The 24849-nt window shown below is 45.1% G+C and overlaps 2 protein-coding genes across 3 annotated transcripts in view; both read left to right on the top strand.

Moving 5' to 3' along the window:
• The window catches only part of ESPL1 (extra spindle pole bodies like 1, separase), a 92367-nt gene extending 89242 nt beyond the window's left edge, over positions 1–3125 (top strand). For both annotated transcript variants that reach the window (XM_087886718.1, XM_034419166.2), the window contains exons 30-31: positions 902–1060; positions 2584–3125. In XM_087886718.1, the coding sequence (XP_087742844.1) occupies positions 902–1060; positions 2584–2785 (361 nt within the window). In that variant the 3' untranslated portion in view covers positions 2786–3125. The remainder of the gene's footprint in view (positions 1–901; positions 1061–2583) is intronic.
• A 2612-nt stretch (positions 3126–5737) lies between these two features.
• On the top strand, positions 5738–24112 carry PFDN5 (prefoldin subunit 5). Its single transcript, XM_034419171.3, has 6 exons — positions 5738–5925; positions 10954–11056; positions 14361–14392; positions 22223–22297; positions 23286–23391; positions 23519–24112. The coding sequence occupies exons 1-6, from the start codon at positions 5854–5856 to the stop codon at positions 23596–23598; spliced, it is 468 nt and encodes a 155-aa protein (XP_034275062.2). The 5' UTR covers positions 5738–5853; the 3' UTR covers positions 23599–24112.
• Positions 24113–24849: the final 737 nt, after the last annotated feature.

Below are 24849 nucleotides of genomic sequence, written 5' to 3'. Positions count from 1 at the left end.
AGAATGGTCCCTTTGGATGGTAAACTAAGCAGGCAATACTCTGCTGCTTATCATATCCTATATCATGTCATATCATGTATCTCATATATTTTGTATCATTATATCAAAAATACAATAAAAATATGGTAATGCTAATCAAATCAGAAGAGAATATACAGAGTAAGTAATTAAATGACTGACATTTGAAGAAACTAAAAATATATTCGTAAAGTGTTAATATAGAAATAGCTCAATCTTTTACATATTATTAAATCTAATCATATATAGATCATCTATTGTTTCATCAGTTTTCATACAATATCTTATTTCAGTGCAGTGGTATTTATGTAATCTATTATTTAGGTACCTTAGAGTATTAAATGTAGATAACAAAGACAAAATAGATAGTCCATCAGTAGTAATCACAGTTTTGAATATTAATATTGCAAGCATTATTATTGGACTTTTTCTTCAAAATTAAATACAACATTGAAAATGAAATGAAAGATTCAAGAAAGAACACATATCAAAGTATTTGTTTTACAGCAGATTTCAGCCTAGGCTAAATTACTTGATATTAAAATTTCCAATGTATTGTTCCATTGTATGTGTGTATGAATATGGATATATGTATTTTTTATATGTTAATAAAGGAAAAATAACAGAATGGGAAAAAAGCCTGATGGAAGCAAACTTCTCACTCTCTTTTGCCATGGATAAATTGAGCAAAAAAGGGGATGCAGCCTTCTAATATGTGATTGAGAAGCCAGCATTTTAAAATATTTTCTGTTTTTAGTTTCTGATGGAAGGTATATTTTTTAACATTTATATCTGCAAATGAATGGGAAACAGACAATCAAGAAATTGCACAATGGGAATCTGCCAGATTTTTTGAGGTGTCAATTTTTTTTTCTTTTTTTAGCTATGCTGGTCACGGGGCAGGCGCACGTTTTGTGGATTCCATCTTAAAAATGGATTGCAGAGCTGTGGCTTTTCTTTTTGGCTGCAGCAGTGCTGCTCTAGCTGTACAGGGCAACCTGGAGGGAACTGGTGCTATCCTCAAGTTCATCATGGCAGGATGGTAAGTTGCTAAAAGATAGTCAATCATCATGGTAATTGCCCAGAATCATAGTTCCTAAATCCTGATATACTGACTTCCACGCTATGATGGGAAGAGTATACATGAAGCCAATACAAAGAAATCTTAAAAGCAAGGGTCCTCAAATTTTTTAAACGGGGCCAATTCATGGTCCCTCAGACTGTTGGAGGGCCAGACTGGCTGGGTGGGCATGGCTGGGTGGTCAAGTTGACTGGGTGGGCGTGGCCAATTTATTTATTGATATGAATTTTTATGTTTTACATCTATAGTTTTTATATAGTTTTATCTCACTGTTGTGTGCCACCCAGAGTCACGTTTGGTAAACTGCTCTCATCAGGATCTAAGGAAAAAATATTCAGAAGGACCCAAAAGCTAATGCAGCTTCTATAAAAGCATTTGCAGGACTGAACTATTCATATAAAAACCTGGGCGAGATTGCATCATTGCAGATACTCAAATACCTGGGAAGGGAGTGGAGATAAAACCTCCCACAGCAAAGCCCATAATGAACTTGAGTGAGACATAGAATGGATCCCCCTCTTCCTCCTTCTCTCGCGACCCCCTGGCCGACTGGCGGGGCCGGGAGGGTGTGCACGAGAGGAGAAGGAGTGGGAGGAGGAGGCAAACCTCCGCCGCTTCTTCCTCAGCAAGCCCAGATTTCCAAAAGGAAGAAAGAAAAACGGGTAGTGAAAAGCCCCAAGGAAAGCCCCGTGTGAGAAGACACACAGAGACAGGGAGCGAGAGAGAGGGAGACACACACACACATATACACACACACACACACAGGGAGACTGGCTGATGGATGAGCGTCTTTGGCAAGGGCTGAATCGAGCCGAATCTGTCTCTCCCCTTCCCCTCCCCACCCTGCCTGACTGGTGGGAAATGGCAGGCGGCTAGTTCCGGGTTTACTCTCCGCCAAGAGAGAGAGAGAGAACGCTGCCAGGGGCAAGTGGGGCAGGGAATGGGCTCCAGGAGGAGGAGGAGGGGACCCAGTCTCCCCCATTGTAAAACGTGCTAGGTTTCGCTGTGCTGTGCAAAGCATTGCGAGAGCAGCGGGCAGGCATGGAGGGGGTATTGGGTCTCCCCCCCCCCCCCACGCCAAAGTAAAGCCAGCCCAGCCGGACTTCTCCTTCCCTCCTACCCTTTCCCCTGCTCCCTTCCACCCACTCAAATCCTACTTTGGGACAGAGGAGCATGTTGGGGCAATTGAAGATAAGTGCGACTGCTGGGAAGGGCAGGATGGGGGCGGGGCTTAATCACCACTGCACGCGGGCCGGATAGATTGCGTTGGCGGGCCGTATCTGTCCCGCAAGCCATAGTTTGAGGATGCCTGTCCTAAAGCTTCAGGAGCAAGGAGACATCATCCAACATGGAATGCTTGTGCAAGCCTAAGTATTACTCAAGTAAACTTTTTGCTTTGTTTTGCCTACTAATTGATGTATCCAGGATTCTGTTATAAACATGACTTGTGCTCACATACTTCTTTCCCCTCCCTTGTTTTCCAGTCCCCTAGTGCTGGGTAATCTCTGGGATGTAACAGATCGAGATATTGATCGCTATATGCAAGCACTTCTGAACAACTGGCTCAAGGCAGGTTCTGGAACCCCTTTGCTACAGTACATCATTGAATCCCGCCAGGCTCCCAAGCTCAGATACATGATTGGAGCTGCTCCAGTTGCATATGGCTTACCAGTATTCCTGAAATAGAAAACTCAACAAAACATGAGATATAACTTTTATGATGGGGGGGGGGGGGAGTGAAAGGGGTTGAATGAATTTATTATTACATTTTGAATTGCCTTAAGTATACATAGTGTTTAACTTTCAAGAGAAAAGATAAACATTTAATTTATGCTAGTGTATTTACCTTGCCTTTTTACTGTAGCAGGCCTGCATTCGTTCTTACAGAAGAACCTGTGTAAGCTGCTATCTTTTGAAATATGTATCACATTTGTACAGAGTAAACGTTCAACAATTATTGTAAGTTATTCTTAAATCTTATTTGTATTAAAGTTTCAAAACCTCAATAAAAGTTAAGAGCAAACAACTTCTGCGTATGCCCCATGGGGCATGTTGTGACAATGGCTGATGGTTGGATTCTGAAAGATCTCCTGTATGGAGAATTAGTGCAGGGAAAGCACCTCAGAGGGAGACCACAGCTGTGATATAAGGATATCTGCAAGAGGGACCTAAAGGCCCTGGGAATGGACATTAACAACTGGGAAACCCTGACCTCCAATCGTTCAGCTTGGAGGCTAAAGACGCAGCATGGCCTTCTCCAATTCGAAGAGACACTTGTTCGGCAGGCTGAGGCAAAGAGGCAGTCCCAGAACCAGCGAAATCTGGGGACTGGGCAGGGGACAGAATGTATCTGCCCTCAGTATGGAAGGGATTGCCACTCTTGAATTGGCCTTTTTAGTCACACTAGATGCTGTTTTAGGACTTCTTTCCAGAGCATGATACCATAGTCTCTTGAGACTGAAGGATGCCAATAAGATCTGTGTATACATGCAACCTGAACCTGGGGCAGGGGATATGTTCAAGTCTTGACTGAGGATGCTTGAGCTGACTTGTCTAGACTTAGGGACTGGGCTAATATGGGAAAGAGGTAACAGTCCTGCCAGACTTTGTATTCCAACTTTCAGCAGCCCCAGTCAATATAGCCATTCACTATGGATGTTTGGGAAGGCATGCAATTTACAGTCATAAGTGGAAGGAGACGGTATTGTACAGCTTTTTTGTATTTTTTTTAGCCTTTTTATATTTTCTGTATTTTTATAAACAATGGTATTGTGTACAGCTTCTATATTTCGGCATTTCTTTTGGCTTACCTTGGCCCCAAAATTTTCTTGTTATGCACGATTAAGCAAGATCTTGAGTATGAGCTGGATACCCAGAGCTGGATAAATTATTTACCATAACATGGGAAATTAACTCTTTCCTGTTTGATCTTCAGATCCCTAACTCTGTGTCAGAGCCTCTGATTTAAATTTCCAGAGGTTATGACATGGAATATATGGGGAGCAACCTTGGTTGTTATAAAGTTCTGTTTTTGCCCTGAGGAACTCTTGTTTTGATCTTAGGGAGACTTCATGTTCAGGGATGTCAATAGATGTAATCTCTACATACACAGTAGAAGGAGACAACCCTCTCAAATCCAAATCAGCTGCATTCTTGAATCGATTGTTTCCTCTACAGTTCCTCAGATTCAAAAAGGAGATATTTAGTAAGGATATCGGATAATTTTGCATTCACTTTTAGTCAGTACTTCAAAGGCACAGGTTACTTTCTAATCTTAAATTAGTTTTACCCAGTTTGGTGTGCCCCAATCAGCTACATTGCATCAGATGAGTTACTTGGTTGACCAGGAGAACAATAGTTGAAGTCATAGTGCAATGATGGCTAACCATTTTGCTGTTGCGTGCCAAAAGCGGGGGGAGGGGGATCGCGGGTGCCTGTGCCCACATCCATAATTCAATGCGCCCCACCTCCCGCGCATGCGCATGTGACCCCCTGCTTTTGCCACGCAATGGCATGGTGGGCCCAGTAGGCCCATTTTTCCCCCTCCCCAGGCTCCAGATGCTTTCTAGGAGCCTGGGGAGGGCAAAAACAGCCTTCCCCATCCCCCGGGAAGCCGGAAACAGCCAGTTTCCCAACTTCCGGTGGGACCGGAAGGCCTGAAAATCAGTTGGCTGGCACGTGCATGCGCACTGGAGCTGAGCTAGAGCAACTCGCATGCCCACCAATATGGCTCCGCATGCCATCTGTGACACCCGTGCCATAGGTTCGCCATCACGGTCATAGTGCATCTGGAGGGGAATATAGAGGATGTACTTGTAATATAACACAGGAGGAATTCTGGGAGTTGAAGTCCACACATCTTCAAATTGTCAAAGTTGAGAAACACTAACTAGTAAATGAGTAAGCAGACTGAGGCTGCGGTTAGATGCTGCGATGCAACAAAGACCTCAGATACCCTCCAGATGCATGGGACTGCTCTTTGCATCATCCCCAATGGGATGGTGTCTTGAGAACTTGTGGGTGGTGTTAGATCAATATGATAGCTTTGGGAGGGGGCAGCAGGGGGCTCAATTTGCCTGATAGGGCAGGTTCAAAGATATAAGTGAACACGAACCATTTAAACACTCATAATAGAGCTAGAAGGGACCTTGGAGGTCTTCTAGTCCAACCCCTTGCTCAAGCAGAAGACCCTATGTCATTTCAGACAGATGACTGTCCAGCTTTTTCCTAAAAGCCTTCAGTGTTGGAGCACCCAGAACTTCTGAAGGCAAGCTGTTCTCACTGTTAGGAAGTTTCTCCTTAATTCCAGGTTGCTTCTCTCCTTGGATCAGTTTCCATCCATTGTTTCTCGTCTTGCCTTCTGGTGCTTTGGAAATAAGTTGACCCCCCCTCCTCTTTGTGCCAAACTCTTAAATGCCGGAATACTCTTTTGTATTTGCGCAGTCCAAAAAAACAAAACGGAGTTCTGATTTTTATTTACACCCTCCAATATAGATCTGATCATCTGGACGCATGTAGTTCAATTTTTTTTTTTCATACATTAGCAAGGACCCTTCCGCCTTCTTAAGAAGAATGGGGGGGGCGGGGCGTCCCGAGCCGTAAGCGTCTTTCTATTGGCTGGGCCGGGCTGCCTTTTCCGTTGGCCGTGAGTCACAAAGGGCGCCTTGATCATAGACTCCAAACAGCTAGAGCGAACGTCACTGCCCTCCCGAGGTGGGGTCCGCGGAGGGATCTCTCTGTCTCCGCCTCCTAAGATGGCGCAGCAGGTGAACATCGCGGAGCTCTCCTTGCCGCAGCTGGAAGTGTTGAAAACCCAGCTGGATCAGGTGAAAAAGCGGAGGGTGGGCGTAGGCGTGTAAGGCTCCATCGTCATCGCGGCTGCCGGCCCAGAAATGTGGGGAGGGAGATGGGGACTGGCGCTTGGTCAGCTCGGCGTGGGATTGGGATTGGAGGGGGGGGGGGATGTCATTTCGACACCGAGATCAGGGTGATGGGGGTTTCCTCCACTTGGCCTTCGGAAGCCAAGGGATGGGCGAAGGAGGTGAGAGTTAGGAGGCAAATGTCCTGGAAGGCGCCCGGTTGGGGTGGATGCTCATGCTGAGCCCACCTATTAGAAAGAAAGAAAGAAAGGGAAGGAAAGAAGGAAAGGAAAGAGAAAGAAAGAAAGGAAAGAAGGGAGGAAGGGAGAGAGAGAAAGAGAGGAAGGGAAGGGAAGGGAAGGGAAGGAAGGAAAGGAAGGAAGGAAGGAAGGAAGGAAGGAAGGAAGGAAGGAAGGAAGGAAGGAAGGAAAAGAAACCATTGAACTCTGTATCACCCCCAGATAAGTGTGAGTAAGGCTGCAGCCCTGACGACTTTCTCTGAATCTCAAGTGAATAAAAGAGGGGGAGAAGGAAAGGAAGGCAACCTTTTAGCCGGGGGTAATTGCTGCCTGCAATTTGGCAGTTCGGTCCTGACTGATTCAAGGTTGACTCAGCCTTCCATCCTTCCAAGATCGGTAAAATGAGGAGCCAGATTGTTAGGGGCAATAGGCTGATTTTGTAAAAGGCTCAGAGAGTGTTGTAAACCACTGTGAAACGGTACAGTATATAAGTCTAAATGCTATTGCTAATAGGATTTTGCCTGTGGCTATCACGGACCATCGTTTGACCCCAGCGGTCTTTGTCTTCTTAACGTACACTGTTAAGTTCTGTGCATTAAGATTGCAAGATGCAACCCAGAAACTCAGAGAGAGGTACCAGTTAAATCCTCAACTTACCGCCATAATCGAGGTCTAAAATTTAGGGCGCTAAGGGAGACATTTGTTAAGTGAGTTTTTCCCTGTTGTACGCCTCTTCTGGCTGCATTTCTTAAGGGAATCGCTCCAGTTCTTAAATTAGTAACCCGATTGTTAAGTGAATCTGGTTTCCCCCCAATTGATTTTGCTTGCTAAAAGGTTGCCAAAGGGGATCACATGATCCCGGGACACTTGCGACCATCATAAATGTGAGTCAAGCATCCGAATTTAAATCACATGACCATGGGGATGCTTCAGAGGAGACATTGCAAGCCACAACCCCCTGTGACTTTCTGGGGGCTGCTAATACAGGTAGTCAACTTAATAGCAGTTCATGTAGAGGCCGTTGAAAGTTACAACGGCACTGAAAAAAGTGGCTTACGACCATTTTTCACACTTAATGACCATTGCAGCATCCCCATGGTCACTTGCTTTACATTCAGATGCTTGACAACAGATTCACATTTATGACTGTTGCAATGTCCCAGGGTCCTGGGTTTCCCCTTTTGCAACCTTCTGGCAAGCAAAATCATTGGGGAAGTCAGATTCACTTAACAACAGAGACCGTCTTCTGCCACCAGTAGCCTTCCACCGGCCAGTCCGCTCCCACAGAGAGGGTCTTCTCAGGGTGCCATCGGCCAAATTATGTCGGCTGGCGACACCCAGGGGGAGGGCCTTCTCTGTGGGAGCCCCTGCCCTTTGGAATGAACTGCCCCCAGAAATTCGTAAAATCTCTGATCTCCGTGTATTTCGCTGTGCCCTCAAAACCTTGTTGTTCCGCCAGGCTGGGCTATCAAGGTAAAGATTTTAATTGGTTTTTAAAAATGGGATTTTAAATTTGGGGTTTTAAATTGAGCCTATCATTTAATAATTTTAATTATTTTTAAATTTTGTCTGTCTTTGTGCTTTTAATCAGGCTGTACACTGCCCTGAGTCCTTCGGGAGAAGGGCGGTATAGAAATAAAATAAATAAATAATAAATAAATAAACTGTCTTACTAATTTAAGAACTACAGTGATTCCTTAATATATGTGTCAAGAAGAGATGTACAATGGGGTGAAACTTAACAAATGACTGAAGGGGTTTTTAAAGGGGATTGTATTGGTTTTTATATTTGAATACTGAATTTTATGTGTTTTTTATCGTTGTGAGCCGCCCTGAGTCCTTTGGGAGAGACTTACCTAGATGTTCTCCAGCTTTGGGTTTTATATAGCATGCTAGGCAACCCCTTACCCCATCAGTCCTTTAAAAACTCAGTATGTTCTCTTGGAAATGCCTTGCTTAATTTGACTGTTTGGGGTCACTGAGCTTTGCCTTTTTCCCCAAAAAATGAACATAAATTGTGCAGTTTTTTGGCAAATTTGTCACTTAATTTTAGATGCCATAGGAAGATCAGGTAGAAATCATGTCTCTCCTCTTCTCAAAATGAGTATCCTAAATAATTTCAACTCTCCACAAATAGTTTTATATAATACTTTTAATATTTGGAGTGCTTTATCCTGAATATTTTCTCCATCATTCCTGCAATATTTCAATATAAAGGCCAAACACATTTTCTGTTACTGTATAAATTAAAGAGAGGAGGGTCTGTGCTTAGATCATATTGCTTTGTTAGTGGCTTTCTAAATGAAGTGAGATGTGAATTCAAAAGGTATGGTTGCCCTTGCTTTAAGAGACTTGAAATTCACAATCTCCTGTTTGACAATCCACTCTTGTTAATGTGAAAAATGGATTCAAAAATGTGGAACTGGAAGACACAGGGAAGGGATGATGTATTCTTTGCGAATGTCACTGACTTAAATGACACCCACAAATATAGGATGGAAAACTGGAAATCTCAAGCCTTCTCTCTCAGCAGCCTTCTTGTTTTTTAAATGCTGGTTCTGTCTCCTTCGGGTTAGCAATTTGACAGTTGGTTTGGTTTCATTCTTTTCCGAGGGGGGAGGGGGAGAGGGGGTGGTTCACATAGTATCCTTCCACCAACCCTTTGTGTGCGAGACAGGGGACTCTTTGCTGTGTTTCTAGATATTAAAAGATTTAAAAATTAAGGGGAATTAAGTTTCATAATCCGGGGCATGTAATTTAGAGGCTTTTGACTAGAGCTCTCAGCACTATCCCCCATCCTTGTTGTGATAGACCAACCTCATCAGGCAGGAAAGGAAGGACAAAGGGAATGGGAAAACTATAATACATGTAGTCCTCAATTTACGACCACAAATGAGCCCAATGTTTCTGTTGCTGAGAAATTTGTTAAGTGAATTTTGCCCCATTTTATGACTTTTCTTACTGCATTTGTTAAGTGAATCACTGCAGTTCTTAAATTAGCAACACAGTAGTTAAGTGAATCTGATTTCCCCACCGATTTTGCTTGTCAGAAGGTTGCAAAAGGGGATCGCTGGGACACTGCGACCGTCATAAATGTGAGTCAGGTGTCAAGCATCCGAATCTAAATCACGTGACCATGGGTTGCTTGTCAGAAGGTCGCAAAAGGGGATCACATGACCCTGGGACACCGCAACGGTCATAAATATGAACTGGTTGCCAAGCATCTGAATTTTGATCGCATGACCATGGGGATGCTGCAATGGTCATAAGTCTGAAAAATGATCATCAGTCACTTTTTTCAGTGCCATTCTAACTTCGAACAGTCACTAAATGAACTGTTGTAAATCGAAGACCACTTGTAATTCTTTTGAACTTGAGATATTAACATATAAAGCTTCCCTACTAAAGATGTTAAGTATGGAGTTCCCTTGATCAAGATCAGCAACCAAACAAATAGACAGACAACAAACCAAACAAAATGAATACATCTGAAATAATAGAAAATATATGTAGCTTGGGTTGTAGATTTTGACAGTGGTTTGTTCTCCGAGCTTGCCATTTAGCTCTTGAGCATTTTGTTAGCAGACTAGATAACGACTTCAGCGGGACTTTGCATGAAGTATCTTGTTCCGTTTCTCTTTCGTTTATAGAGGTCTTATGTGGTGGCACTGTCAGTTAGTCACGTGACCGGCTGTTTACGTGGCACAAAAATTAACTGGTGCGGTGGTTGGTTCCATTCCTATGGAATATGGAGGAGGACAGGAAAGAGAAATTCATGCAAGATTAAAATGAGTGAGGCTAATAACGGTTGATTCTGTTGTTAGGCAATTCTAAGTGCCTTGTGTGTTTAAGGATCCAACTGGAAAGGATGTTTTAACTGGATGTGTTGTGAATAAATTAAATTTAATTCTTGGGGTTAAGACCCCATTCTAATTTTTCTAAGAATCCCAGGACTATAGTTTTGATTTTTAAAGTCTATGTTCTCCTACTTTAAGAAAAAAAAGATAACTGCTTCATATGATAATCTTATAATACAGTTTAATTGTCCACTAGACTGGTTATAGAAAGATTATATGGCAAAAATTTATGCAGTTAGAATTTGAGGCAACTTTTGTCACTCATTCCCTATGCGTCCTGTTATCCTTTAAATTATATGTTTCAATTCACTAATGAAGTCCTTAAGGAACCAGATGCTTTGATTTTCATTGCTCAATGTTAAGGCAAGCTTAGGATAAACATTAGATGTTCTTGTAGTCCCTTTCAAATGTTGCTGAATTACAGCTCACAACATTGTTCAACATCAACAATGTGGTTGGAAATTTTAACAACTTCAGAAAAGCTACAGATTCTCCACCCTAATTTAGACACTATACTTCCGCACATGGAAATGCTTGTAGTCCAGTTCTTCCCAAATGGTTGTATGTTGAAAAAAGCCAAAATATTTCATTGGGGGAAAGAGGAAATTGTGGTTAACGACCACTCTTGTGAACTTCGTAGCCCTAACATCTCCATCATTTTCTTGCAATGTATCTGCTAGCTGGTGAAACTTCATCCTAAAAAGATGATAAAACTTTTTGATGAGAACAGAAGAGACACGTTTAAATAAAATAATTGCCTCGTCTCTCAATGCACTAAATATTACAGTGACAAAATTTTCTAAGACTGTTTTAGAATGTCTAATCCAACAATTGTTTGGAAGCTGAGAGTGTGGCTTTCATTGCTGAACTCTTTTGAGTTTTATTTTATTTTTTTCCAGGAAGTTGAATTCCTTTCTTCGTCCATTGCACAACTTAAGGTGGTACAGACAAAATATGTGGAAGCAAAGGACTGTCTGAATGTATTAAATAAAAGTAACGAAGGCAAGTAATAACTCCCTTTTTAAAATCTCTTATGTAGCCTCAGCTCAGTCTTGAAAATGTGCTTGAATTTTTTTATGGGAAACCTTGGTTTTGCCAGACTGTAACTCCTAACATTCCTCCTTATTGGCTATGCTGGCTAATGCTGGGATGAGTTTTACACCTGCCAGGCCAGAGGTTTCCCAACTGTCTTTATGACCTAATGAGAACTGGAAAAAATGTTATAAAAACTGCTAAATCTGATCCCTGCTACTGACCTATAGTACATACCAACTTTAAACCAAGAATTTTCACTCCCTAATTTTTCTTCGTGAAGTAAGGAAAAGAGAACACAAGAAATTAGAAACTGGTATGTTTGATACTCTAAAATAATGTTTCTTAAACTTCTTTTTTCTCTCCGGAGCCCTTCCCACTTCCTTCACAAATTGTGAAGGGCCTCTTATTTATTATTCGAATTTCTATACCGCCCTTCTCCTTTCGGACTCAGGGCGGTGAACAGCCAAAATAAAAACATTTATACATAAAGTACGATTAAAAATAGATTTAAAATAATTAAATTTGGCCCATAGTTTAAAATTTATCAATTTAAAATCCATATCAAAATTTAAAACCAACCATAAAATTATAAAATCAAGAGAGACCGGCTAACTGAAAGAGATCAGTTTTTAGGGCCCGACGAAAAGTCCGGAGGTCGGAGATCACTCGTATCTCTGGGGGTAGATTGTTCCAAAGGGTAGGTGCCACCACAGAGAAGGCTCTCCTCCTGGGGGTCGCCAGCCGGCATTGTCTAGCCAACGGCACCCTGAGGAGGCCCTCTCTGTTGGAGCGAACTGGCCGGTGGGAGGCTATTGGTGGCAGAAGGCGGTCTCGTAAGTACCCTGGCCCTAAGCCATGGAGCGCTTTAAAGGTGATCACCAACACCTTGAAGCACACCCGGAAGTCCACCGGAAGCCAATGCAGCTCGCGCAGGAGAGGAGTCACATGGGAGCGCCCAGTCACTCCCATAATCCCCCGCGCGGCCGCATTCTGCACCAGTTGGAGCCTCCGGGTGTACCCCAAGGGGAGCCCCATGTAGAGAGCGTTACAATAATCCAGACGAGAAGCGATGAGTGCTTGAGTGACTGTGCGTAGGGAGTCCCGATCCAGAAAGAGGCGCAACTGGCGTATCAGGCGAACCTGATAAAAAGCCCCCCTGGCCACGGCCATCATATGCCCTTCTAAAGACAGCCGTGCGTCCAGGAGGACGCCCAAGTTGCGGGCCCTCTCCGTGGGGGCCAATGATTCGCCCCCAATAACCAGCGATGGCGTCAGCTGGCTATACCGGGAGCCGGCAGCCACAGCCACTCGGTCTTGGAAGGGTTGAGTCGAAGCCTGTTTCTCCCCATCCAGACCCGCACGGTCTCCAGGCACTGGGACATCACTTCCAAGGCATCGTTGGGATGGTCTGGGGTGGAGATGTACAGCTGAGTATCATCAGCGTACTGATGGAACTCCACCCCAAAACCACGGATGATCTCACCCAGCGGCTTCACATAAATGTTGAACAGGAGGGGCGAGAGGACCGACCCTTGTGGCACCCCACAAACAAGGCGCCTCGGGGTCGACCGCTGCCCCCGTCAACACGGATTGCGACCGGTCGGAGAGATAGGAGGAGAACCACCGCAAAACGGTGCCCCCCACTCCCAGTCCCTCCAGCCGGCGCAACATGATACCATGGTCGATGGTATCAAAAGCCGCTGAGAGGTCTAACAGGACCAGGATAGAGGAGTAACCCCTATCCCGAGCCCTCCAGAGATCATCCACCAACGCGACCAATGCCGTTTCCGTGCTGTACCCAGGTCTGAAGCCGGACTGGAGCGGATCCAAATATACAGCTTCATCCAGGTATTGTGGAAGCTGTCGCGCCACCACACTCTCAACAACCTTCGCAATAAAGCGAAGGTTGGAGACTGGACGATAGTTAGCCAAAACAGCCAGATCCAGGGATGGCTTCTTGAGGAGAGGCCTAACCACCGCCTCTTTCAAGGCGGCCGGCAGGACACCCTCACTCAAAGAAGCGTTGATAATTCCCTGGAGCCAGCCTCGTGTAACCTCCCGGGAAGCCAGCACCAACCAGGAGGGACACGGGTCCAATAAACATGTGGCGTTCAGCCGTCCCAAGATCCTGTCCACGTCCTTGGGAGCCACAGGATCGAACTCCTCCCAGATAACATTCTCAAGGCCTGCCTCAGTCTTCTCGTCTGAACTAACCCAGTCAGTGGCCAAGTCTTCCCGAATCTGAGTTATTTTATCATCCAGATACTGTACAAAATCCTCAGCTCGGCCCTGCAAGGGGTCCTCCCGCGCTCCCAGATGGAGAAGGGAGCGGGTCACCCTGAACAGGGCGGCTGGGCGGTTATCTGATGACGCGATAAGAGCGGCAAAATAGCTAGATTTCGCCGCTTTTATCGCTACTAGGTAGGTCTTAATATGAGACCTTACCAGTGTCAACCTCTAAAGAGCTTTATTACTTCTCATGATTGATTGGGACTTTAATGTAACATGGGCCAGGAAATGTAATTTCATGGAGCCAGGGGTGGTTTTGAGGGGATCCCCCAGTGGTTCTAGTATCACACCTTAAACACTGCTCAAAAGGAACTCTCAAGTTTCTATGTCTCAGATTCATTAACAAAAAAATATTCTGAATTCAATTGAACTGTTTCTGAAATACTATTACATATCAGTTCTGCTGATTGGGAGAATAGTTCTAGGCATTTCCCCCTTATTTATTTTTCTATTCTATATTATAGCTCCACAGCAATTAATAAAGTAGTAGGTGCCATGTAAAACAGACAATTATGTGTTAATATGGCCCAAGTGTTTCCAAAATATTCAGATTTTAAGATGTTGTTGAAATAACAGTAACATCAGTGTTAATTAAACACCTGAGATGAGGACATTCATTCTATTTATTGGGGCATAGGTGAGATGGCATTCTCCTGCATCTTCACACAATGGACAGTTTCTAATGGTCTCAGCAGTAGAAGCTGAGGAAAAACCGCCTTTAGCAGACCCTAATATCTATATTAATAAATCCTGAAGGTGTCCTTCCTCGAGTGTTATGGTTCTAAAGAATTTACGACCTTTGCACAACAATCACCAACAGTTTAGATCGTATTAGAACTACATGTTGCCAGTTAGCATGATTTGTTTAATATGGTAAATGGGTTGTTCTAACTGCTATATTCTACATTAGTTATAGTTTGTCCTTTTATAGGGTAGCCTTATCTAAAACACATTGCAAAACCTTTTTTTCTCCTCTGCCTAGGTAAAGAGCTACTGGTTCCACTCTCCAGCTCTGTATCCTTTTTTACAAAATAATAATATCCTGGAACAGCTTCAACTTTTTAACTTTTTCTTCCTCAGAAGTATAGTAATTTGTAATAATTCTAATAATTTGTCAGTGGGATTAAACAATCAGTTTACTGTTTGGTGAGTTACTATTATTTCAGCGAGCCCAAATGTGTTTTGCCACTTCTAAAAGAGAAACACAGTTTGCACAGGCTAATTATTCTGTCATCATTTCTGATGAGAGCAAATCTAGAAGCAAACCTTGGAAGCTGTAGATTTCTATACAGTATGTTGGGCTCAGTTAGAGGTTTTGTGAGGGAGGGAGGGAGGGAGGGCGGGAAGGAAGGAAGGAAGGAAGGTCTAATCAAAGTTAATAAGAAATGAGAATCCCTTCAGAATAATGCCAAACTTTTCAGCAGAAAGCAGTTGACATGTTTGTATGACATATTGATTGCAGTTTATGATGAAGCATAATGTGTGAACCACTGCTTTGTCTGGCTCTGTTATATGCTTTCTGTTGTGACTTCCACCAGTTACTCAACTGAAAAACAAAAAGAAATGCTTCTATCGCAACTGAAAGTGTAATCTGATGACACACTAATGGTACTTTCAGAAGTCTCAGAACCTTATACCATAGAGGTTCCATTTTAAGTATTGATGAACTGTTTTTGTACACAAAATTGCAGCACTTTGAAGCGATCATATACCAACATCCAAAACTGTACCAAGAATAGAGGAAGAGAAACTACCTTAGAGTGCTCTGTTGTAGTGCAACCTCTAATTCCTACGTTAGATCAAACTTTCCACTAAGAAAATAATAGAAAATAGCCAAGAACTGTCTCTTATTTCTGTGTTTCTAATTCAAGTTCTCCAAGAGAAAAATCTGCTTTTTTAAGGGAGAGAGAATCTTTTCATTCAACTCATGTTGTATTAGTGTAAATGAATTTCCTCCTGCAGCCTTCTGTTAAATGATATTTTTGCAGATTAGTTCTGTACTATGATTTGGATGGAACCTCTGTGACTTTCCTTGATTATAACATTTGGGATTTTTAAGACACTAGAGAAGCAAAAGAAACTTTTAATATGGAACCACATAGGTTACACAAATATAAACCCTTAAGAATCTCCTGTTTTCTAAAATTGGAGAGCACTAGAATTGTGTCCTTTACTTAGAGCAGGGGTGTCAAACTCGCATTGTCACATCATCACGTGATGTATCGCGACCTTTTTTCCCCTTTGCTAAAACGGCGGTGGGCCTGGCCAGCATGTGACACATCCGGCCCGTGGGCTGCAAGTTAGACAACCCTGACTTAGAGAGCATAGCACAGGTGGGGAGGTGTATTTTCCACTGCGCTGCTCCTCCAATCCATGGACGGGTAGCTTCTCCTTAGTTGCTGGGCAGAACTGAGTGTTGATCTCCTTCCTGCAAACTGGCCACGCCCACGCTGTCCAATCATCCCCAGTCTTTCTCACTCAGTTGCTGTGAGAACTAGCATTTCTGAGTGCTCTGATAAAATTTAAATTCTAATTCCCTTGTTTATTATTTTTGTCTCCTTCCCCTTCGTTCCTCTCATTGTTTGATCTCTAAAGTGAATTTCCGAGGCTGCTGGGGCGCGCGCGAGCTTGGGGCTCCAAACCGCAGTCCCTGCTGGCTAGATTTGACTTGCAGCCTGCGCGATCCGACCCGGCTGGGCGTATCCGCGTGAAATTGTTGATCGCCGTCGCTTGGAGCTGTGATCTGACGGCCTGGGCGCGCACGAGCTTGGGGATCCAAGCCGCAGTCCCTGCCGCCTTTATTTACCTTGCTGCCTTCTGGATCCGACCCGGCTGGGCGGATCCGTGTGGACCTGTTGTTCGCCATTGCCGGTGCCTCAGGACGGTAGGATTGACGTCGCCGCAGTTTCGAGAGGCCTTCACGGCTCTGTTGCTTTGGCCGGCGCGAGGAGGGGGTCGCTGTGAAGCGATAGACGCGCTGTTGGCCCTAATTGACTTTCCCGCCTGAGCTGCGCTCGAAGTGACGGCCGCCATTTTAGGACGCAGGGAGGCGGCCATTTTGGGAGTCATACGAGCCATTTAGTGGAGCGCTACTGTTGGTGGCCCTGGGATCGCACTGATTGGATCCAGGTCTTCATTTAAAGGTGGACATTTACCATAAGGGCTTGAGCTCAGCGGCTTCTGAGCCTTTGACCCACATTTCCGGTGGCATTTTAAGGAGGGACATCCTTATCTGCGGCGCCCCTGTTGAGTCCTTACCTTTTTTTGTTGTTGGAGCTCAGCGTCTTCTGAGCCCATTGTTATCATATAAAGGGCGCATTTCCATTGAAGGCCTCTGTTTCCCTGACAGAGTTAACAACCAGTCACAGTCAGAGTGCATTGTTGTTATTGTCTTCTTCTCCCAAGATGGCGGATGTTCCACTGTCTTCGGATTCTGAGCTGGACTGCACTCCTCCGCAGGCTGGTACAAAAAAGGCCAAGACCAAACAGCGGAGACATCATGCGCAACCTGTGTCTAACAAGGCGGAGCAACGCAGACATCAGGCCTTGGAAAGACAGTTCGAGAGGGCCAGACAGCAGTCGTCAATTCAGGGACAGACCTCTGTTGCGGATGAGGGCGCAACCTCTTCCAGAGCCTTTCATTCGGGGTCGTCTTCAGGAGATAAAGACTCACACGCCCCTTCCAATCTGCGCCATTCTAAGGGCGTTTCAATGTCGTTACCAGATGTGTCAAGCCAATCTATTCCAGGATGTTCCACTCAAAGGCGCTTACCCGAAGCAACCTTTACACCGACGGCTGCTGGCCTTCGGCCTGAACTGTCAGACAATTCTGTTAATTTTCAGGCAGCCTTATCCGATGCGCTGGCTAAGATCCTGGCGGCTGGTATACAACAGGGAGCAGTGGGTACCAATCCTTCTTCCATTGATCCACCGGCTCCAGTTCGAGCTGAACCCAGACCAGCGCAGCTGGCGACTCGCCAGACTGAGGAGGGCTCTTCTGATGAATTCGAGTCGGGCGAAATTTGTCCTGAGGACGTTGAATTTTCGGAGGACGAAGGCCTTCCACCGGATAAACCTGTTTTCACCAGTCTCTTCCGTCCTTCGGTCTTTAAATCGCTTTTACATAAAGGCAAAGTTACCACAAAGTTTGGCATCTCAGAAGTTCAATCGGGCAATGATTCTCAATCATCCTCGGCTCCACATGATGCTCTCTTTCATGTATCGAAGCCGGATCAGGAAGTTATTCCTTGCCCTCCATTATTCTCTAATGTCATCAATTCGGCTTTCGGACAACCAGGCTCCTTGTCTTCGCCTAGTGGCATAGACAAACGACTCTATGCCTCAGCGAAAGAACTGGAGGATGCACTGGCCATGCCCTCCGTTGATCCGCCGGTAGCAAGTTTATCTACGTCTTCCTTGCTGACATCAGACGTTGTAGATGGCCTAAAAGCTGAGGACTGCAAGATGGAACTTGGGTTTCGAAAAGCGCACCAAGCAGCGGCTTGGGCAATAAAGGCGGCCACAGCGACTTCATTTTTCAGCCGAGCTGCTCTAATTTGGCTCAGACAATTACAAGAGAGATTACCACCTGATGACACACGGCTACATCAGGACATTAATAAGTTAGTGGCTGCAACGGAATATTCGGTCGACGCATCTCTCACAGCGGCCAAGTTTGCTTCCAGATCTATGGCAGCATCTGTGACAAATCGCCGTTTGTTTTGGCTCCGTAACTGGAGGGCGGATGCCAGGGCCAAGTGGAAGTTGGCATCCGCTCCATACTCAGCTCCATCTCTCTTTGGTGCCACTCTTGAGCCAATTTTAATAGAGGACAAGGACAAACGCAAGGTCCTCCCGTCCTCATTTCGTCGACCTGAGAGGAGATACGCCCCTTACTCTCAGCGTCCGCCTTTTCGGGCCTACACAGGGTCAGGCGGACCCTACTTTCCTCATTCATATTCCCAGATTTTGGAGAGAACCAGTGACAGACATTCTTTCCGAGACTGGTCCAGGGGCCAAGCCCAGTCAAACTGCCCCTTCCGTGGCTCCAGTTACCATCCAGCTCGCAGGGGCAAGTGACGCCCCAGAGTTAGGTCCTATTGGGGGTCGACTCCAGCACTTCCACCTCCAGTGGGACCTCTCGACAACAGATGCTTGGATCCGTCACACGATTCAGCAAGGACTTCACATCGAATTCCACTCCATGCCACCCAACAGATTTCGCAGCTGTCCTGTTCCACTATGTCCCCTGAAGAGACGACTCATGGAAGCAGAAATATCGCATCTTCTTTTGATCAAGGCGATAGAACCGGTGCCCCAGGGACAGGAATACACTGGATTTTACGCTACTTTGTTTCTGGTGCCCAAGTCATCGGGGGGTGACAGAGCCATCTTGAATCTGAAGAGTCTCAACCGATACGTTTGGTATCGCAGGTTCAAGATGCATTCCCTTCGGTCGATTCTGGCGGCTGTCAGACCCAACGACCTTCTGCAATCCGTGGACCTTCGCGAAGCCTACTTACATGTCCCAATACATCCTGGCCACCGCCGTTACCTGAGGTTCGCCTACAACAACAACCACTATCAATATTGTGCGATGCCCTTCGGGTTGTCATCGGCACCCAGGACTTTTACCAAACTGGTAGAGGTAGTGGCAGCGGCTGTCAGGTCTCACACAATCCATTTAATGTGTTATCTGGACGATATTTATTTATTTATTTATTATATTTCTATACCGATATTATCGTCATGTCGACTTCGCCTGCTCAGGCGATAAAGGACATGGAGTTGGTGTTACAGATTTTCGAGGCCCACGGTTTTTCCATCAACCGTCAAAAGAGTCACTTGTCTCCAACAACCCACCTCCAACATTTGGGAGCGGTGATCGATTCGTAACTTGGCCAGGTGTTCTTGTCCCTGACCCGCATTCAGGATCTCAGGGCAATGGTGAGACAGGTACAGGATCAGAGGAAAGTGCCACTGCTCCTCTTATCTCAACTGTTAGGGAAGATGGTGTCCTGCATTTCCATCGTGCAATGGGCTCGCAGACATGCCCGTCCCCTACAATGGCTGCTGCTTCCCTTCCAGAAACAGGGCCGCAGCACTTCCAGTTTTCCAATTGTGGTGCTTCCTCAGGTTCGCCTGTCTCTTCGGTGGTGGAGGTCATCGGCACTTCAGAAAGGGTGCCTGTTTCTCGAACCCAATCGACTGGTCCTGACCTCCGACGCAAGTCTTCACGGTTGGGGGGCTCACCTACAGGAAGCGGTGGTTCAAGGTCATTGGTCCCAGGCGGAGCGGGCGAACAGCATCAATTGGCTCGAATTGAGGGCTGTTCGTCTTGCTCTTTGCCACTTCCGTCACATCCTCGAGGGACAGCATGTGTTGGTCCGAACGGACAACATCACCACCAAGGCACACATAAATCGGGAAGGCGGCACACGTTCCAAGGCCTTGATGATGGAGTCCGAGAGACTGTTAGCCTGGGCGGAACTCCACACGGCGTCTCTGGTGGCGGACCACATTTCGGGACAGTCCAACGTGATGGCAGACTGGCTCAGCCGGGAGCACATCGATCCGGCGGAGTGGAGCCTGAACCATGCCGTCTTCGAACAACTGACACTCAGGTTCGGCCAACCTCAGGTGGACATGTTTGCCACTGCCCAGAACGCCCAACTACCCCGCTTCTACTCACGCTACCCAAGCGCAAGATCAGAAGGCAGCGATGCGCTACGTTGTCCGTGGCCCACCGGACTTCTTTATGCCTTTCCCCCGATTCCCTTGATCCCTCGCTTGATTCGGAAACTGATCCGGGAAGGTGCAGAGCTGTTGCTGATAGCCCCGCTGTGGCCTCGGAGACCCTGGTACGCGGATCTACTAGAGCTTTCCATTGTTCCACCTTGGACGTTACCTCTCCGGACAGACTTGCTAACCCAGGGGGTCGTCGTCCACCCAGATCCGCAGTGGCTCCGATTAACCGCCTGGCGTTTGAGCGGCTCCAGTTACAGAAGGACAGACTGTCCGCTGGGGTCATCTCTGTAATTCAATCAGCCAGGCGTCCCTCCACGACACGAATTTACGAGGCGTCGTGGCGTGCCTTTACATCTTGGTGCCTAGCACGCCATGTGGACCCAACCTCTCCGGATATCCCAGATGTGTTGGACTTCTTACATGACGGTCTCACCAAAGGTCTTGCCCCAGCGACATTGAGACGCCAGGTGGCGGCTCTGTCCACTGTCATCACCTGTGAACGTCACCGCTCACTCTCGCTAAATCCCAGAATTCGGGCGTTTTTGCATGGTGCCACTAACATCTCTCCACCGGTGGTACGTAGGTACCCGTCATGGGATCTACCGTTGGTTCTTAAAGCTCTAACTTCTACACCGTTTGAGCCTTTGGCATTTATATCCCTGAAATTTCTGACCTTCAAAATCGCCTTCCTGCTAGCGATTACATCCGCTCGGAGGGTGTCGGAACTCACCGCACTGTCCATACGCAAAGAGCTCTGTACCTTTCACATTGACAGGGTCGTCCTGAGGTTTTTACCAAAGGTTAATTCTCTGTTTCACAGAACCCAAGAGGTGATAATACTGGATTTTTGTCCGAATCCTCGACATTCATCAGAGACTCTATGGCACACTTTGGATGTTCGTCGGGCACTTCGTCGCTATATCAGGCGTACAGAATCCTTCAGACAAACCGAAGCTTTGTTTGTTTCCTTTCATCCTTCATCAATGGGGCGGAAAGTATCGACAGCCACGTTAGCTCGCTGGATCAAGGCTTGCATAGCGACTGCCTACGACGTTCAGGATCGACCTCGTCCTCCGCATATTTATGCTCACTCTACCAGGAGTGCGGCCGCCACGGCGGCTTGGGCTACGCAGGCTTCAGTTCTGGATATTTGCCGTGCGGCTTCATGGGCCTCTGCTTCGTTTATACGACATTATAAAATTGATTTGTATGCTTCTGCTGAAGCTTCTTTTGGTCGCAGGGTTTTACAACAGGTGGCCCCGGCCCAGGACTCTGAAAGCAGACAGCCCTCTCCCTGAGCAATGAACTTGGGTACATCCCGTCCATGGATTGGAGGAGCAGCGCAGTGGAAAAAGGATGTTGTCTCACCTGAACATCCATTTTCGAAGCGCTGCGACTCCAATCCATACCCACCCTTGGGCTTTCTGCAATGTTTGGACTTGTTACAGTTGTGTTCATTATTCTGGTTCGGAATTCTTGCGCCTTCATGAGGAAAGACTGGAGCTGATTGGACAGCGTGGGCGTGGCCAGTTTGCAGGAAGGAGATCAACACTCAGTTCTGCCCAGCAACTAAGGAAAAGCTACCCGTCCATGGATTGGAGTCGCAGCGCATCGAAAATGGACGTTCAGGTGAGACAACGTCCTTTTTGTTGTGAGTATATTTTTAGATACAGATGGCAACCTCTGGCTCAATTAAAAAATGATTGTGAGTTTAGATCTCCCCTACTTAAAGGGGAGACAACCAGGAATTACAGGCTGGTATAAAGTGGTCTCATAGAACTATTAACGTAAATCAGCCAAAACAAAAGCTCCAAACAATTCCAAAAGTACTCATAACTCTATTGTTTTGCTATTTTTATTTTATTTAGTGAAGAAATACTGATGCCATGCTTTATAATATTACTTCAGCTATTATAACGATTCCGTCCAATATTGTTCCTTCATCAGCATGAGGGTTATGACCTAGCAATGCTTGTGACTTTTTTACTTTCTCCAATGGGGAATTTTCTCTTTGGACTAGAAATTTAATTCTTTTTTTCTCTTGATTGTGCTTGATTCTTCTGAGCTCTTGTGCTTTTCCTTAACTTTTCTTTACAGATGTATGTTCCTGGGAAGCTTTCTGATGGGAGCCATGTATTGTTAGATGTAGGGACAGGTTACTATGTAGAAAAGGTAAGACATTTTTCATTTCTCTGAGGCTGGTGTTGAAGGAGCGGCACAATTCCAAGGAGGCCACAATCCCTAATTTAACATCACAGGAAATGCAGAGATCTGGTTTTCCATCATAGAGACACAGTTGTACAGGAAGTCCTTGACTTACAACTGTAATTGAGCATTGGATTACTGTTACAAATCAGACCTCAATCAGCAGTCATTAAGCCAGAGGCTTTAAAAGAATGAACCCCTATTCGTGTGGACCCATGAATAAGAAGCTCTTAGGAAGAAGGGGCCACTGTGGCTCACGTGTTAAGATGCTGAGCTTGCGCTCCGCTGGTTGGCAGCTTGGCAGTTCGATTCCCGTGAGTGAATAAACTGCGTAGGGACAGGAAAGGAGCCTCCCCCAATTGCCTACTGGCATTCAGGCATCCCACGAGTAAGATAGCACCACCTGAAAAAATTCCTTTCAGAAGCAACCAGCTGCTTCGGTGATCCCTGGCTGATACACTAAATAAATAAATCTTAGGAAGCCTCTCTGGTCTGATTTTTACACAGGTTGTGAAAAAAGGCACGTTTCTCATGTATAAGATGCAACAAAAGCCATCTTCAAAAGAATTAACAGAGAATTCTAATCTTGGCAAAGATAACCAAATTTAAATAGTCTTTTCATTTCATTCATTTTCATATGTCTCTATATGCCACCAAAGTATCTTGCTGCTGACCCCAGCTGATCCCATCCCATTTCCATTATATACAGATACAGGTGGTAAAAGGGATTGAAGATTGGCCCTTTAGCATTCTCTGAACCTTCCAGAAAACACCCAGTTCTGCCCACTATTGACTGAAAAAATACAAGCCAAAATCTGATTGGGAAAATCATCCAAATTAAGCAATGAATTTGGATTTATCACAGTAGCAGTTGCAAGGTGCTAGCTAGGCATTCTCAGTTGACAAAGCCATTTGATTGTAAACAGTGGAGTAACAGCGCCTTTGATCTTGGCAGACAGTGGATGAGGCTAGAGACTTCTTCAAGAGGAAGATTGATTTCCTGACAAAGCAAATAGAGAAAATCCAGCCAGCATTGCAGGAGAAGCATGCAATGAAACAAGGTAGGCCTTAGCAGCAGGCAAAAACTGAGAAGTGCAAAAACTGTAAATATAACTCCATCTGATTCTGATTATCGAAATTACTGCTCAAATGCTTTCCTGACTCAGTTTGGTTTCTTTTCTTTTACAGCTGTAATAGAAACGATGAACCAAAAGATTCAGCAACTGGCAGCAGCAGGTGCATCACAAATGTTGCCAACAAAGGCCTAGCAAAGATGACTCCCTTGCCCACCTATTATTTTGTGATGGTCAAAACATCTGGAGGGAAGCAGCATTCCTGCTGCATGCAGCTGAAAGGGGAGGGTGGGAGGGTAATTTTCTGTTAAAACAAATATGGGAATGTTTCTGTTTTGGGGAATGATAACATCTTGAGGATCACATCTGCTCAACTTGTTGACTTTTCAGATGTTATGTTATGTTATGTTAGTTATGGCATCTGGAGGCCATCTTTCATAAGATGCCCAGTGAAATGCAATGCTTGTAAATGGAATTGTACAAAATAAATAGAACAAAGCAAGTAATAATTGCATATTGACTAACGCATTGCTGCCCAGAAAGCTCTATGGCCCACCTGATTTTGTTTTGTTAAGGTTCTTTTGATTTTTTTAAAAAAATGGATGTAATCATTTTGAGTTACAACTTTAGTTTGAAGAATACTTCTGGATTTGGTTTGTGTCCTGAAGGTACTGTTGGAAAATAAAAGTTAAGAGAGACCTGCAGATCACTGCATTGTTTAGAAGCATTCTACCTGTCAAGAAAAAAGGGGAAGGTATGCTTCTATGATAGAGGACTAGAGAGAGGAATGGGGCAGTGCTTTATCAATCTGTGGTCTGTGGACCCCTGATCGGGCGTGATGTCATCACAGGGGTCCGCAAAGGTTTGAAGAAATGTTATGATTTAAATCTTAGTGCTGTTGTTGAGTTATTAAGAGTTAATTATTAATAACAAACACACTACTGTTTCTGGCTGAGATAGGTCATAGCCACTGGTAGTCCAAGCTAGCCTGGTTCTGTTTTTAGAATGATAAAAGATGGAATTCCTCAACTAGCAGATGCTTGTCAAAAATGGAACGCCACGCCACACTTACAAGCTTTCCTGGAATCTCGATTGGCCACTGTTAAAGCAGGAATAAAGATACAGTTTTGATTCCTGAGAGGCCAATCCAGGCCAGTATTCTATTCCAGAGAAGTCTGATGGATGTTTATTAAAAGCAGAAAATAAGTACATCAACAACTCCATAAGCTGACTGTAGAACCTTATGTCATTTATCCATCTCACAACAGTTTTTGCTAATACTCCCCAGTTCTTTTTGGGTTAATGTTTCTTTGTCTCATTTTATTTATTAGTATTTTTTTTCTATCATTCCTTTATTACTTTTATAAATAATTCAAAGCAGTGAACATACATAATACTCCTTCCTCCTATTTTTTGTAGAACAACCCCATGAGGTAGGATGGGCTG

Source organism: Pantherophis guttatus, chromosome 2 (assembly GCF_059756535.1).
Source record: "Pantherophis guttatus breed Tessera chromosome 2, ASM5975653v1, whole genome shotgun sequence".
Classification (NCBI taxonomy): domain Eukaryota; kingdom Metazoa; phylum Chordata; class Lepidosauria; order Squamata; family Colubridae; genus Pantherophis; species Pantherophis guttatus.
The sequence above is the reverse complement of the archived record's forward strand: the minus strand, read 5'-3'. Positions and strand labels throughout refer to the sequence as shown.

Bases quoted from the DNA above. Each gene is read 5' to 3' on its own strand.
- PFDN5 (XM_034419171.3), top strand. From the start codon at position 5,854: ATGGCGCAGCAGGTGAACATCGCGGAGCTCTCCTTGCCGCAGCTGGAA. The intron at 11,057-14,360 runs GCAAGTAATAAC...TCCTCTGCCTAG, and splicing joins ATTAAATAAAAGTAACGAAG to GTAAAGAGCTACTGGTTCCA. The intron at 23,392-23,518 runs GTAGGCCTTAGC...TTTCTTTTACAG, and splicing joins GAAGCATGCAATGAAACAAG to CTGTAATAGAAACGATGAAC.